Source organism: Vombatus ursinus, unplaced genomic scaffold, assembly GCF_900497805.2.
Source record: "Vombatus ursinus unplaced genomic scaffold, bare-nosed wombat genome assembly UNPS02000577.1, whole genome shotgun sequence".
Lineage (NCBI taxonomy): Eukaryota > Metazoa > Chordata > Mammalia > Diprotodontia > Vombatidae > Vombatus > Vombatus ursinus.
This window is the reverse complement of record NW_020940355.1, coordinates 24,496,581-24,513,125: the sequence shown is the minus strand read 5'-3', so window position 1 is coordinate 24,513,125 and position 16,545 is coordinate 24,496,581. Positions and strand designations below refer to the sequence as shown.

The 16,545-nt window shown below is 41.1% G+C and overlaps 1 protein-coding gene across 1 annotated transcript in view; it reads left to right on the top strand.

The window, feature by feature from the left end:
• Positions 1-678: 678 nt before the first annotated feature.
• The window catches only part of PSMG4 (proteasome assembly chaperone 4), a 19,032-nt gene continuing 3,165 nt past the window's right edge, over positions 679-16,545 (top strand). Inside the window, exons 1-2 of the mRNA XM_027873706.1 lie at positions 679-1,112; positions 9,815-9,890. Of these exons, the coding sequence (XP_027729507.1) occupies positions 939-1,112; positions 9,815-9,890 (250 nt within the window). The 5' untranslated portion in view covers positions 679-938. The remainder of the gene's footprint in view (positions 1,113-9,814; positions 9,891-16,545) is intronic.

The window sequence follows — 16,545 nt, the reverse complement described above, 5'->3', positions numbered from 1 at the left end:
AACTATGGTATATGAATGGAATGTAATAGTATTGTGGAACAATAAACAATAAATATGAAGAATTCAGAGAAGCATGGACAGATGTGTATGAGCCCATGCAGAACCAAGAGAACGATATAACCAATGACAAGTGAATGAAAAGTCACTAAAGGACGGTCAGATTCTGAGTAATTTAAAAAAAAAAAGGAAAAGCAATCAAAGTCCCTCGTAACAGATTATCTCCCCCTCACAGAAAGGCAGCACTATTAGGACCAAATACACAGGCAGATCGGGTCACAGGTGCAGATATTTTGGGCGATGATGTTTGAGTGATGTTCTCTCTGTCTCTGTCTGTGTCTCTCTTTCTCTGGTCACAATGGAGGTTTGGAAGGAGTGGTGCAAGGAAATGTGATGTAAAAAAAAGTTACAATAAATTTCCTTCTTTTGAAAGAAATAGGATTTGTCTAGAGCGTTTCTAAAGTTGAGGATTTTGATCCCTGGGTGCAAGGCTTTAGCTTCCTAAGGGGAGCTGAGGAACGCGGGACCAAGCTGAAGGGACAAGAGGGGGTGGTAAAGAATTTTGCAAATAAATTTGTAAGTAAAACAAATTGTAAATATAATAGGTCTGCAAAATACAAAACATCTTTAAAGGTACGAATAAAAAGACAACGGGCACAAACCCCGCAACTACAGGGGTACACGAGGGTTCCGAGTCAGTTTCTGAGTGCAATACTGGGTTGTAGGAAAGATAATGCAGCAGTTAGGTTCGCCCCAGGCCGGCCACTGCACCCAATGAGCATTTTTCTCTCCTACCCTTCCCCACTCCCCTTGGAAACCGAAAGCGAAATCCTGGCTCACTCTTTCGGTCATCGCTTGCTTTGGCCTGGCGGGGGCCGGGGAAAGCCGGATTGGTGGCCGGGGGACTGGCTGCACCCGGACGCTGGGAAGCCCAGGCCAGCATGGAGGGGCCGCCGGCGCCCGGGAACGGGGACATCTCGCTGCACAACTTCAGCGTGAGGCTGTGGGAGCAGCTCGTCCACTTCCACGTGATGCGGCTGACGGATTCGCTCTTCCTGTGGGTGGGCGCGACGCCCAACCTGCGCAACCTCGCCGTGGCCATGTGCAACCGTTACGTGAGTCGCCGGCACGGACGCGGGCGCGGGCACGGGCGCGGGCGGAGTTTCTGGGCTTAGTAGAACGCGGCCCGGGACTGGAACGCGGGGGTGGAGCGAGCTCCCGCTAGGGCTGGGCGCGCACCTAGCGCTGCTGAGGGTGCATGGGGGTGGACCTTCCCTTTCCTTGGGTGGGTGAGAAGTGGGATTTGCACGAGCCGAGCTTGGGCGCGGGGCAGTTTGGAGAACGTACACATCCAGGTGGATGCTGTTCCTAGAAGGCTGGTTGGGCTCCTGTGCAAACTTGTCTTTTATTTCTTTCTGAATCTCCAACCCCACTTCATCCCATTGCCTTTTTTTTTCCTGCCCTTCTCCGACATCCCTAGGGATATGAAGGGGGGTAGGAGGATGCTGGCTGTAGCATAAATAAGATTGCTCACCTGTGATGGTTTCTCTAATGCTAAGCATGCAGGTCATGGGGGGTAAGGAGGAGATTAGCCACGTTTAGTTATGCATTTCCCTAGTGGGGACCCCCATCTTCCCTAGGGAGGTCCCATTTTACAACATATATTGACATTATAAATACCTTTTTTATTGAAAGTTTTTATATCACCTTCACATCTCTCACCTCTTCCCTACTAAGAGCCATACTTTATGACAAAGAATTTTTTTTTAAAAAGGAAAAATAAACAGTATGGCAAAAATAATCAACATATCAGTTATGTTTGACAGTATGCAATGTTTCACATTCGTAGTTAAACCTCTGAAAAAAAGAGAGGCAGGTATGTTCTCATATCTCATCTTGGAGCTAAGCTTCATTATTATAATTATACAGCTTTCAGTTTTGATTTTTTCTTGTGGTTATCGGTTCCACTTACATTGTTGTAGTCATTGTTTATATTTTGTGACTTTTGGATCACATCTTGTAAGTTTTCCCATGTCTCTCCACCTTCTTCATATTCAGCATTTGTTATCAGTTCAGTAACGTGTCACCACGTTCAGGTTACAGGGTTTGTTTACCTATTCTCCAAGCAATGAACATCTACTTTGTTTCCGGTTTGCTATCAATACCATGGTGTATGTCTTTTTCCTCCTTTCATGTATTCCTTCTACCAGTGGGATCTTGGGCTGCAAGGTGACTGGGGCTTGGGGTCAGGAAAACATGACTTCAAATCTGGCCTCAGACACTTACTAGCTGTGTGACCCTGGGCAAGTCACTTAACCCTGTTTGCCTCAGTTTCCTCATCAGTGAGATGAACTGGAGAAGGAAATGGAAAACCACTCCAGTATCTTTGCCAAGAGAACCCAAAATGGGGGTCATGGAAGAATCTGACGTGAGATCTTTGGGTCAGGGTCCGCCTCTTTTTTCAGTAAAGTCAGTTCATCCTCCTAACTTTTTATGACCTACTTCTACCTTAGCTTCATTTTTAACAACATCCATTGATGTCCTAATTAATGATCTTCAAACTCTGAAATTCTTCCCAGTATCTTCACCTTCTGTCTTTTCTTCTCTCCCTCTGTTCTCACTCCTAGTTTCTTTTCTTTTTAAATTTTATTATTAATTAATTTAGTTTTGGTTTTCAATAATCACTTCCATAAGCTTTTGAGTTTTAAATTTTTCTTCCCCTCCTTCCCCACCTCCCTCCCCAAGATGGCGCACAATCTAATATAGGCTGTACATATACATTCCTGTTAAACATATTTTCACATTAGTCATGTTGTAAGGAAAAATTAGAACCAATAGGAGGAACCACAAGAAAGAAGAAACAAAACAAAACAGAAGAAAAAAAAAGCAAATAGCATGCTTTGATCTGCATTCAAACTCCATAGTTCTGTCTCTGGATATGGATAGCATTTTCCATCATGAGACTTTTGGAGATGTCTTAGATTCTTGCATTGTTGAAAAGAGCCAAGTCTATCAAAGTCAGTCATAGCACAGTATGGCTGTTACTGTGCACAACGTTGTCCTGGTTCTGCTCATTTCACTCAGCATCAGTCCATATAAGTCCTTCCAGGTTTTTCTGAAGTCTGCCTGCTCATCATTTCTTACAGCACAATAGTATTCCATTGCAATCATATACCACAACTTGTTCAGCCATTCCCCAATTGATGGGCATCCCCTCAATTTCAAATTCTTTGCCACCACAAAAAGAGCTGCTATAAATATTTTTGTACACGTGGATCCCTTCCCCATTTTTGTGATTCATTGTTTTCTCTATTAGAAGGTAAGCTCCTTGAGGGCAGATACTTTTTTTTTTGTTCATTTGTTTTTGCTTTTCTCTGTATCCCCAGTGCTAAACACAATGTTTGGCACTTTTTTGTTGTTGTTGAGTCCGTTTTCAGTCATGTCCGACTCTTCATGACCCTGTTTGGGGTTTTCTTGTCAAAGATACTAGAGTTGTTTGCCATTTCTTTCTCTAGGTCATTTTACAGATGTGGAAACTGAGGCAGACAGGGTTAGTGACTTGCCCAGGGTCACACAGCTAGCAAGAATCTGAGACCAGATTTGAACTCAGGAAGATGACTCTTCCTGACTTTAGGATCAGCACTGTATCCATTGTGCCCCCTAGTGCCCTCTCCCCCACTTTATTTGGTGCATAATAAGCACTTAATGCTTGTTGACTGATGGCCCCATCTCACTCTATTTTGCTTTCTCTCTCCTTCCCCCTCTCTCCACATATGTGTGTATACCTATATATAGATGAATCTATCTATTTATTTGAATCTATATATAGATGCACACATGTATACACACACACATATATACACATGTGTACATATACTGTGAACAGGATTTTACTGAGCTAGTCTCCAATCTGAGAATGGTTGGAGCCGCACAAAGCAGACTTAGACATGGAAGTGTCAGTAATCAAGTAGTTTAATTAATCAGTTTCAGAGTGAGGAATGTTCTTTTAGCTAAAGGAAAAGCACAGGTTATATACTTAAATCTCAACTGGGGAAGGTGTATTACAAACAATTATTTAGTGGTCTCCCATGAGAAACCCGTAAATCCCACAATGCAACAATTCTGGAGCCAAGTCTTTGGGGGTTGTGGCCACCTCCCCTAACGTACAGAACCAGAGCTCGGTAATGGGAACAGATTCTACAATTTTTGATTCCATTTAATTAAGGTCCAGTGATTGTGAGCGTTGTCAGAGTTTTGATTAATCAGTTTAAGCTGCATTGTGAGCTCTGACTCCTGAGCTAGAGAGACAGCTCTTGAGAAAACTAAGTTATTAGTATATTCATTACACATATCATATCGATTAATATGAAAATTATAAATTCTCTTCTCAATATATACACATAGATGCACATACACATATGCATAGACTGATAGACTAACTGACTGCCCCATGTCCATGCTTAGGCTCATCTTGTGTCTTGTTTAGTTCCTCCAGTGATCTTCCTGTGACGTAGCCCTGTTCACCATTATGCTCACCCTCCTGTGGATATAATTCAATCTGTCATTGTCTGTCTTAAAATGAGGTAACCAGTCTCTTGTACACAGTCCTTGAGATATTGTGTGACTAGTGTGTAGTGCACAAAGGACTGTCAGCTCCTTGAGCTAGCCTTTACCCAGGCCATTCGGTAAAAATGCTGAACAGAACGGGGCCAAGGGTTCAGTCTGTTAGGGACCTTCTCCCAGGTTGACGTCGATCTAGTAATCACTCTTTAACCTAGTACAGGGTGGGGAACCTGTGGACTTCAGGCCACATGTGGCCCTCTAGGTCCTCAAGTGTGGCCCTTTGACTGAATCCAAACTTCACAGAACAAATCCCCTTAATAAAAGGTTTCGTTTTGTAAAACTTGGACTTAGTCAAAAGGCTGCACCTGAGGACCTAGAAAGCTGCATATGGCCTTGAGGCTGCAGGTTCTCCACCTCTGGCCTAGTATATTCAACCAGTTAACAGTCTACCCACCTTGTACTACTATCTAGCATCTTGTCTCCACCCATATTAGGGAGGGGGACTTTGTTACATGCTCTGTTGAAATCCAGGAATATTATATCTATGGCATTCCCCACATCTGCCAATCCTGTTAAAAAAGAAAATGAGGTCAGCATGATACAATTCATTACTTAGCCCAGGTCTTAGTACGTTGTAGACACTTAATGTTTATTGAATTGAAATTTAATAACTTGGAATTTAAAGAAATATGGGAAGACTTACATGAACAGATGCAGAGTGATATAAGCCAAACCAGGAAAATAACACACAAGGACTATGACAATGTAAATGGAAAGAACTGTAAAATGAGATTGAATGCTGTATAATTTTAATGACTAATTTTCATCCTGAGAAAATTTACCTCTGTCCCTTTATTGGGGAAGTGAGGACTTCCAGATCTGGAATATTACAGATCTCATCAGATTTGGTCAGTGTATTTGTGATGTTGGTTGGTTGGTTGGTAGGTTATCCTTCCTTTCTCGAAGAGGCCCAAAATGCTATCACTATGCACGAGTCAAGTTACAGTGCATCCGACTGTAGCTGATCAGACCAATACAAGCTCGGGATGTTGTACCACAGGTCGGCCACAAATAGTCCATGTGAACATTTGGGGTGGATTCTCTAGATTTTCGCATCATGAGTTTCTTCTAAGCTATTTCAATTCTGCTTTGCTCATAGAGCACCATACCTTTTCTGAGGAGAGCATGTGGGCAGTCCTGTGCCAGTGTCTGCCATGTCACACAATCAATCCCAAAGTTCTTAGGAGAGACCTTGAGAGTGTCCTTGTATCGCTTTTTCTGATCACCATGTGAACGCTTGCCCTGTTTGAGTTCTCCATAAAACAGTCTTTTTGGCAAGCGTACATTTTGCATTCAAACAGCATGGCCAGCCCATCGCAGTTGCTCTTTCTGAAGTAGAGTTTGAATGCTTGGCAGTTTAGTTCAAGAAAGGACCTCAGTGTCTGGTATCTTATCCTGCCAGGTGATCTTCAGAATCTTCCTAAGACAATTCAAATAGAAGCGATTTAGTTTCCTGGCATGGCGCTGGTATACTGTCCAGGTTTCATAGGCATACAACAATGAGGTCAGCACAATGGCTCAGTAGACCTTCAGTTTGATAGACAGTCTAATACCTCTTCTCTCCCATATTGTACGTCAGTTTCATGACTGCATGCTTGCCTGGATTCTGGATAACAGACAATGCTCTTTTGCTTTCCCAATCACCAGTGGAGTGAAACAAGGCTGTGTGCTTGCTCCCACATTTTTTAACATGATGTTTTCACCCGTGTTGTCAAATGCCTTCAATGACGACGTCAGCTACTGCACTGTTGGTAAATTCTTCAACTTGAAAAGGCCACAAGCCAAGAGCAAAGTGGAGGGAGTGTTGGTGTGGGATTTTCTGTTTGCAAATGATTGTGCACTCAATGCAGCCTCTGAAGCTGAGATGCAACAAAGTATGGCTCGATTTTCTGCTGCTTGTGCTAATTTTGACCTAACAATCAGTACCAAGAAAACAGAGGTGCTCCATCTGCCACCGCCACACTATCCGTACATGGAACCACTGTTTACAGCAAATAGAGAAGTTTTGAGTGCTGTGGATAAGTTCACTCATAAGTAGTGTACTCTCCAGGGATGTACACATTGATAATGAGGTTGACACACTCATTTCCAGAGCTAGCTCAGTGTTTGGGAGGCTCCAAAGGAAAGTATGGGAGAGAAGATTTATGATGTATAAAAAGTACGGGAGACATAGTTTCTGGGTAATTAATAATTTTATTAATTATGCTAGCAGGTAACTAATAAAAGGGGTCAGTGGCAAGACCCCTCATGGAACCTGCTCAACGCTTATATGCCCTTGGAAGAGTGAGTGTTCCTGAGGGTGGCAGTCAACTCTGATTGGTAACAGTTAATGAGAAGAATTTTATGAGAGGTGGACCCATTCTAATGAGGGGCTGCTTTCTGAGCATTTGCAAGCCATCTTTTTAACAGTCTTCTAGTGAAAACAGCCTTTAGTGAAGTTGGTCAGCTTATGAATTAGTGCTGATGTTTTTTATTTTTTTAATTAAAAATTTTTTTTTGGTGAACCCCTTAATGAGGAAGTGAGAATATGTCACATTTCCTATCCAAATTTCTTTTTTAAAAAAATTATTGATTCCTTTTGTCTTTAAATCAGTCATTTTGATACCTCTTTTCCTTCACTGAATCTATACTTGTGACATAGAAAACTGTTAAGTAAAAAGATTCAATGTAGTGATGGCATTTGATTATGTATATGTGTGTGTGTATATATATATATGTATATATATATATATATATATATATACACATACACACACACACACACACACACACACACACACAGTATTTTGGCCATGTGGTCCCTAACTATCCTTTGTGAGTTTTTCAGATTTCTTTTAGTGACCTTTTAATTTTCTAAAATAAGTGTTAATTGATGTCTTTCTTTTATATCACCATCATTTCCTCTATTATCTTCCTTTCCCAGAGAGCCATCCCATATAACAAATGATATTTTTTAAAGACACCCCCTCTAAAAAAAAAGACAAAATCAGTATCATTGATCAGTACCTCCAAAAAAGTCTGAAAGTACATGCAATGTCCAGTACTTGTAAACCTCCTACCTCTGCAAAGAGAGGCAAATAAAGTAACTTTTCATGTCTTCTTTTGAGCCATGCTTGGTCTTTAGAATTTTGCAACATTTACTTTTAAAAAATTTTTTTTTATTTAATTTTTTTTTTCCTTTTTGGCTAGGCAATGGGGTTAAATGACTTGCCTAGGGTCACACAGCTAGTAAGTGTTATGTGTCAGAGTCCAGATTTGAACTCAGGTTCTCCTGAGCTCTATCCACTGTACCACCTAGCTGCCCCCAACATTTACTTTTTACTTTTCATATGTATATGGTTTTTCTACACTGTTTTTTCCATTTTATTTTCACGTGTATTATTTTCTTGGCTCTGCTTACTTCACTCTGTATCAGTCCATGCTTCTCTGTTTTCACTCCATATATCACTCCTTAGAAAACAGGAACATTCCATTACATTCATGTACCACAGTTTGTTTAGCCATTCCCCATAGATGGGCATCCACTTGGTTTTCAGTTTTTTGCTATCCCAAAAAGTGCTGCTATACATCATTTGTTACACATGGGACTTTCTTCTTATCAATACCCTCCCTGGGGAATAAGCCTGGTAATTTCTGATTCAAAGGGTATGGACATTTTAGTCACTTTATTTGATTCCAAATTGGTTATACTGATGCACAGTTCCATCAACAGTGTACCAGGGTGTGGATCTTCCTACAAGAAAACAGCTAGAAACATCTAGAAAGCTCAATCAGCTAGATAACTCAAAGTTATAGAATGCTGTGCCTGGAGTCAGACTTGAGTTCAGATTAGGCCTCTGACACTTGCTAGCTGTGTGACCCTGGGCAGGTCATTTAACTTCTGTTTGCCTCAATTTCCTCAGCTGTAAAATGGGAATAATAATAGCACCTACCTCCCAGGGCTGTTGTGAGGATCAAATGAGGTATTTGTAAAGAGTCTAGCTTTGACCAGCACATAGTAGGTATTTTACCGGTGCTTGTCTCCTTCCTTCCTACAACCCCTTCAACATTGCAACACTCAGTTTGTCATGTGTGAAGTGAAACCTCAGTTGTTTTGGTTTGCATTTCTCTTATTACTGGTGATTTGGAATATTCTCTCATGTGGTTGTGAATACTTTGCAATTCTTTTGAGAACTGTTTGGTCATTTCCTTTGACTGCTTATCAATTGGGGAAATGGCTTTTGGTCTTTTTTATGTCTATATCAATATCATCTATATAGCTACATCATTTATATCTGTATCTGTATCATCTATTTTTATCTCTGTATCAGTAATTGTTTGTATATCTTACAGGCTAAACCCCTACTAGAGAAATTTGATACAAAGATTCCCCCCCATCTGACTGCTTCCTTTCTTATCCTAAGTGCATTATTAATCTTGCCTTTTATGATATTTTCCTCATTAACCGTGTAGAACATAGTAGAGTCATTGGAGGGAAAGCAGCTGGTTTGTTCTAGGTGTCGTTGAGGAGGTAAGGTGTCCTGGCTCCCAGGATGCCAGTGCTGGTTGAGAAGTGGTAGTCCATGCTCAGACCCTAGAATTCCCCTCTTTACTTGGTGTTACATCTGCTGCAGGGCAAGAGGAAGTGTTGACCTTCAACATGTGTTAGATATTATCCTAACATGATAACATGAGTTCTAGCACCTGGGTATCAACTTCAGCAGATCTGTGCTTAGAGAGCTTTAGCACTTACCTTGTAAATAGCAGATGCTACATTAAGGCATCTGAAGGATTATACAAACCTTACCTCTCTCCTGCCTTAGTAGGCATGTAGGGGAGGTAAGGTGGTTTAGTGGATAGAGGGCAGGGCTTGAAGTCAGGAGGACTCATCATCCTGTGTTCAAATCCAGCCTCAGACACTTACTAGCAATGTGACCCTGAGCAAGTCACTTCACCCTGTTTCCTCAGGGTGAAATGACCTGGAGAAGGAAATGGCAAACCCCAAGAAAACCCCAAATGTGAGGTTATTAAGAGTCAGACATGACTGGAAACAACTGAACAAAAATATGTGTAGGGATTTAACACTACCATTCTGTCACCAATCAACCTGGCAGGCAACCAACCCAACCCAACTGAGAAAATGCTGGCTATTGAGATGTGGGTAATCTTATTCTTGGCTAGAGTAACAGTAATTCATTCTTTGCTTTGCTCTCAGGACTCCATTCCAGTGTCCACTTCCCTTCTTGGAGATACCTCTGACACGACCTCCAACTGTCTTGCTCAGCGATTAGGTATGTACATGAGATCTCATTTTACACAGTAGATCTGATGCTCGAAAGTCTTTTGTAAGTTCACTTAAAGACACAGAGAGCTCACTCTTTAAAGGAATGCTGAAATGCCTTACTTTGTAGAGCATATTTTCCTGTAAGGGAAATTAATTATCTGATATGGCTTCTGTGGAAGTACAGATTTTTGTCCAGTGCATTTTCTTGATGCTCATTCTGCTCATGGAATGATTTGTCTGCCACAAATACCCTTTTGTTTCAGGGCCAGCGTTTTCTCAGTTGGGTTGGGTTGGTTGCCTGCCAGGTTGATTGGTGACAGATTTATTAAGCTTCACTCCTGAAAGTATCTCATCTCTTTAGACCTTGGCTGAAGCTCTGGAAACATGAAACCACGAAGTGTTAGAACTAGAAGAGATATTAGAAACTGTCCAGTCTAACTCTCTTACTTATCAGAAATTGAAGCGAAGAGAGGTTAGGGGACTTGCCTTGGGTCATGAAGCTAGGCATGGCAAAGCTGAGACTAGAATCAAGTTCTCCTGACTCATGATTCAGCGTTCTTTCTACTTCATAAGAAGTAGGTGAATGAAGCCTAATGTGACATATGAAAAGTTTGAGAGACATAATTTTTGGGTTATTAATCTTTTTATTAATTAGGGCTAGCACATAATTAATAAAATGATGGTCATTTGGTATTTCCAACAGGTGGGAATTAACTCTGATTGGTTCACAATTAATGAGAGAACGAATGTTATAATGAGAGGTGGGTCTATTCTAATGAGGGCTGGGTACAGGACTCTGATCCCATCACTCATGGACAAAGAGAGACTCATCTCAAGCCAGGCTACTCCTGAGCTTCAGGCAGTCTGTACAAAAGGATGTCTCCTCCACCCAGCCAGTGAACAGTGAACATGGTGGCTAAGAATTCCACCTGGATTGAATTCTCCTTGTAAGGGCTTCTACTTGGGTGGGGATTGGCCAATCTCATCTATCAGCAATGTCCTTCACAAGGATTGGCTGAATTACTTATGGGGGTTTATTTCTGAGTGAGGAAACTGGAAGGGACAATCTTCATCTCAATTAATAATTGGTTATTTATATAAGAGAAATATTTCTTTCTCTTGGAGATAGAGTTATGGTGTAAGTTTAACGTCTGAGTCTCCAAGCAAAATTCATTCTCCTTCCCCCAGCCCATTGGCCCCAGAAATGCCATACACATTGACGCATACCCTAGATCAGAATGCCAAACTCAAATGGAAATGAGGGCCACTAAGCCATATGTAAAGATCCCTATGGGCATGTATTGTATTGACTTAGAAAACTACATATTAACTTCATCTATTTTTTATTGAAATTTTATTTATTTTGTTAAATATTTCCCAATTACATTTTAATCTAGTTCAGGGAGCACTTGTCAGTGTTGCAAGCGGTCATGTGGGGGCTGTGGGGTTTGTGTGTTTGTGGTATGTTTGACACCTCTGCCCTCGACCCTTTATCGGGGTCTTCAGGGTATTTGGGACATTAGACACACCTGTGAGAATGAAAAAGCAACTTTGTTTGACCCTTCCTGTGATGTTAAAATGAACTCGGAAAGTCCACAGCGACTTGGCTTATATAAATCAAAGTGTAGCAGACAATTATTTCCCTCAAATATCCTGGTAATTCAGGCAAGACCAAAATGGAGGGCAGAGATTTTTCTTTTTATCTTTATAGGTGCTTAATAAATGTTTGAATTGAAAGTGACCCTGCTTAGGTAATGGGAAGGCAAGGCTGGCCTAGAGAAGAATCAGGGAGGTAATGGGTTAAGGCACAGTAAAGGTAATCTTAATTTCTTGAGGACCTTTAAGTTTGAAAAAAGGAATTGATATCTTACTGAATAGCCTAAGACAAAAATATTCAGAGGAAGTAGTCTCAAACTTTATTTAGTGTGTCTAGAATACTGCCCATGAATTACTGCAAATTCTGACTTAGTGCAATCTTTATTTGTTTTGTTGCTGGTCAGTCGTTTTAGTCCTGTCCAACTCTTCATGATCCCTTCTGGGTTTTTTGGGCAATGATACTAGAGTGGTTCTTTTTTATAAATGAGGAAACTGAGGTAAAAAGGGATGTCCAGGGTAACACAGCTAGTTAGTGTCTGAGGCCAGATTCTAGTTCTCATACTGTCCTGATTAAATGAATGAAAAAAACATTATCATTCACTTACTGTATGTCAGGCACTGTGTTAAATGCTAGGAATACACATCCAAAAGATAAATGGTCCCTGTGCTTAGGGCAATTATATTCTTACCTAACACAACCCATAGAGGGGAGGATTGGCCAGAGCAGGGTATTTTGGGCTGGGAAGCCACAATGATGAGTGAAGCAGTAGGCCAATCAATTGACTTGCCTTTTGCAGAAACACTCATAGTATTGATTTGATGATAGTTTCCAGGGCAAGAAGTGTACATTACACATTTAGTGGCATAGAATGAAGAAGTCTAGAAAAGCATGGGTTGGGTTGTTGGGGTAGGCCTAACTATGGTAAACCTTCATAAATTATAGTATCCAGAAGCTTTGTGGCACAATGGATAGAGCACTAGGCCTGGAGTCAGGAAGACTCCTCTTTCTGGGTTCAAATCCAGCCTCAGACGCTGTTACTAGTTGTGTGACCCTGGGCAAGTCACTTAACCCTGTTGGCCTCAGTTTTCTCATCTGTAAAAAGAGCTGGAGAAGGAAATGGCAAACCACTCTAGTATCTTTGCCAAGAAAACCCCAAATGGGGTCACAGATAGTCAGACACAACTGAAAAAAAAATGAATGTAAAATAAAGAAATAGAAGAGTGGCAGGTACAAACCACTCTAGTTACAGAGTCAGACTAAGATGACTGAATAACTTCCTTAATGTCCTATCTTGTAGTCATGCTTAAATTTTTTGAACCTAACTGCTTTGCATTTAACTTTACATTTGTCCTTATTACATTTCATCTCATCATACTTGAGCCCTCATTCTTAGCTTGTAGAGATCTTTATGGATTTTAATTCTGTCATCCTGTGTATTAGGTATCTCCTCTCAGCTTTTTATTACTCAAGAATTTGATAAATATTTCATTATGCCACAATGATGATGATAACCATTCATGTATGTAGTGCCTTAATTTTTGCAAAACACTTTCCTTAAACCCTGTGAGGTACGGGTATTGTTATCCTCATTTTACAAATGAGGAAACTGAGACTCTGGAGATTAAGTGACTTGATTGTAGGCAAATTAATAAGTACCCAAGTTATTGATAAAACTTTTAAATAGAACAGAGCTAAGGGTCGTGTCTTGTTTTGTGCCATTAGAGACCCATCTCTGGGTTGGCGTTCTGTTAATTCATGCATTTGGGGGTTAAGGACTCACTCGTTACAAATCTATGTAACTGTACTAAGATGCAGTTCATACCTCCGCTACATAAGAATATCTTGCAAGAGACATTGTCAAATGTCTTACTGAAATTAAAATACATTCTGTCATTGGTGTTACCCTCATTGGCCAGTATGAGAACTCTTGTTCTCATAACATTGGAGGTCAGTCTGGCCTGACTTCATCACTTGTCATCTAGTGATGACTGCTTTGTATTTGAAATGCTCATCTACCATCCCTGTAATAATTCCTTTTAGGACTCTGCTGGAGATCCCTAACAGCTTTTTTGCCTTAGTAAACATATCCCTCCTTTTGGTGACTTTTGTGGAAGGGGTCACAAAGAGTAGGCTTCCTGGCTCATGGTCTTCTCAGAAGCCTCTGGGGACCCATAACCAGCTTCCTAATCTCTCATTTCCAGAACCTGTCTCATTCCACTTTTTGAAAATCAGGAAATTGGCCTGAATCTAGTCTACAGGCAGTGCTCCCATTCTGCATGATCACACATTGATCACCAGCTGTGATTTGGAAGTTTGTGCTGCAAAACCTTCTTCTACCCTGGGGTGTCAGGATCCTGGGCCAGAATTTAGAGCAGCACGGATGTCTCTTACTTTTTACTCTTTGTATGGCTAGAGTTGTACCTTTGATCTTGGTTTAGCAATTCATTTGAATTCGGTAGACATCTAGTAAGCACCTGCTGTGTGAAAGGCATCCTGGGTTAGACCCTGGGAATATAAAAAGACAGAAGTCAACTTTGTTCCTCGATGGGCATTCAAGGAGACTTTCACCTATTGTGGGATTAATTTTCCACTTAGCCATGTTTATTCCTCCTCATCTAGTCTAAAGATTAGTGTTTATAAGGTGATTTTTCTCCAAAATGTTTTTGTGAAGCTATTGTTGACAGGCAAGGTGTGGAAGCTGGGCTGTTTTTCTTGAAGTGGGTGAAAGACACTTGGAGGAAAAACTCTTGGTTTTTTTTTTTTTTTTAAATTTCCTCATTCCAAAATGAATTCTTCTGAAGCATTGGATTATGTGACCACAGAGTTCTCTTCTCCCCTTGCTGCCTTTTTGTCTACACAGTGTATTTATTAAGTAGAGGAGAAAGCTAAAAATAAGGTGATTGAACAGCTAAGATGCAAAGGCTGAAACTGGCTGAGCCCTTGGGGATGTTGTAGACGATTCTTGTTCAGGCATGGAGTGCGCTAGGTAATCCCTTACGACACTGGGCATTGTCTGACTTCTGCCACAGCCAGTGGGCAGGTAGGTGCGCTGGTCAGCACTTGTCTCTTTAGTAAATCAAGCGCTGTTTCCTTTTAGTGCTAATGAACAGTTTTCATCATTTTCCCTTTAGCAACTTACTGTGGGGGGCACTGTCTGGCACTGTACAGAGCTCTCTGACTGTATAAATCTGGCCTCTGATGAATAGCAGTTTAGAACCCAAGACAGGAGCACTGAAGTGGCCATCAGACCAACATATGAATGGAAAATAAGGTACACATCATGTACAGAGGGCAGCTAAGTGGTACAGTGGATCTCTATCCACTGGACCTGGAGTCAGGAAGACCTGAGTTCAAATCCAGCCTCAGATACTTACTAGCCCTGTGACCCAGGGCAACTTACTTCACCCTGTTTGCCTTAGTTTCCTCATCTGTAAAATGAAAATGGCAAACTACTCCAGTATCTTTGCCAAGAAAATCCCAAATGGGGTCATGAAGAGTTGGACATGACTGAAAAATGCCTAAACAACAATAATAACAAAATCATGTACAGGTTGAGAATCTGCTTATTTTAGGACTAGAAGACAGGGTTCTTCCTGCATAACACTAGGCAGCTAGAATGTTCTTTCCCTACTCCATTCTGCCTCCAAAAATAGGTGAGACCATGAGACAAGTGGGGGGAAATTGATAGTGGTATTAACAGTTGTCAGTCTGTAATCATTTATTAAGTACCTACTAAGTGCCACTCATTTTGCTAAGCACTGGGGTTACAAAGAAAGGCAGAAGATGACCTCTGCTTTTGAGGAGTCTGAGGAGGAGGCAGAGGAGGTGACCAGCAAAGAACTATGTACAAACAAACTTATTTACAGGATAATTAGGAAATGATCAGCAGAGGGAATGCACCAGCATTAAGGGGGATCGGGAAAGGCTTCCTGTAGAAGGTGAGATTTTAGCTGGGACCTGAAGGAAGCCAGGAAATGTTGATGAGGAGGGAGGAGAGCATTCCGTGCATGGAGAATAACCAGGGAAAATGTTGGGAGAGGGAGTGTCTTGTTTGAGGAGCAGTCAGGAGGCCAGTGTCTGGATTGCCTAGTACATGTTGGGGTGTGAGGTGGAAGAATAAGAGAAAGGTGGGGCAGGGAAGGTTAGGAAGGGCTTTGATGTCTAGCCAGAGGATTTTTATTTGATTCTGGAGGCAAATTAGGGAGCCACTGGAGTTTATTCAGCAGAGGGGTGGATGGCAGTGATGTGGTCAGACCTTCAATTTATCTAAGGGAGTGTAGTAGAGAGAAGAAAATGTGAAGTTACTACTGGCCCCTGTCATTCCCCACCTTTATTTCTTATCCTAGCTTTTGCTAATCTAATTTAGATTATCTAAGTAATTGCATTTTGAAAGTAGCCATTCAGCTTGGCCAAGAATCCCCTCTCCAGAATTGCCAACAAGTGCTTGAAATTAGCCAAATTTAGGTTGTCCAGGTGATCTAAATCTTTGAGGGGTTGGTGAAGGGGTTTTCCATTACCTGGGATAGAGAAGGAGAATGTCAAAGAGAAAGCTGTGGGAGGAGTAAGTACATTCCTGCATGGGTAGGGGTGGGAGTGCACTTTTATGCATGCACATAAAGGGAGGGGACAGGATGTAGTTAGGGAATAGGTTCAAAATTTTATCTTTTTCAATGAAAAAAATTTTTTTCATCTCTTTCCCTTCTTTCCCTTCCCATGAAGGGGAAAAAAACTCCTTATTATAAAATATGCATAGTCTAGTCATGCAAGAAACATTCCCAAATTGGTCATCCTCCAAAATGTGTATCTGGTTTTACATATTGAGGCCATTATCTCTCCATCAGGAGGTGGGTAACATCTTTAGTCCTGGTTAGTCTTTGCATTGATCAGAGTTCTTAGGTCTTTCAAAGTTGTCTTTACATCATTGTATAAATTATGTTTCTTTTCACTTCATTCTGCATCAGTCTTCCCAGGTTTCTCTGAAATTGTCAATTCCAGCATTTTTTCCTGGTGTAACAGTATTCCTTTCCTTTCCTTTCCTTTCCTTTCCTTTCCTTTCCTTTCCTTT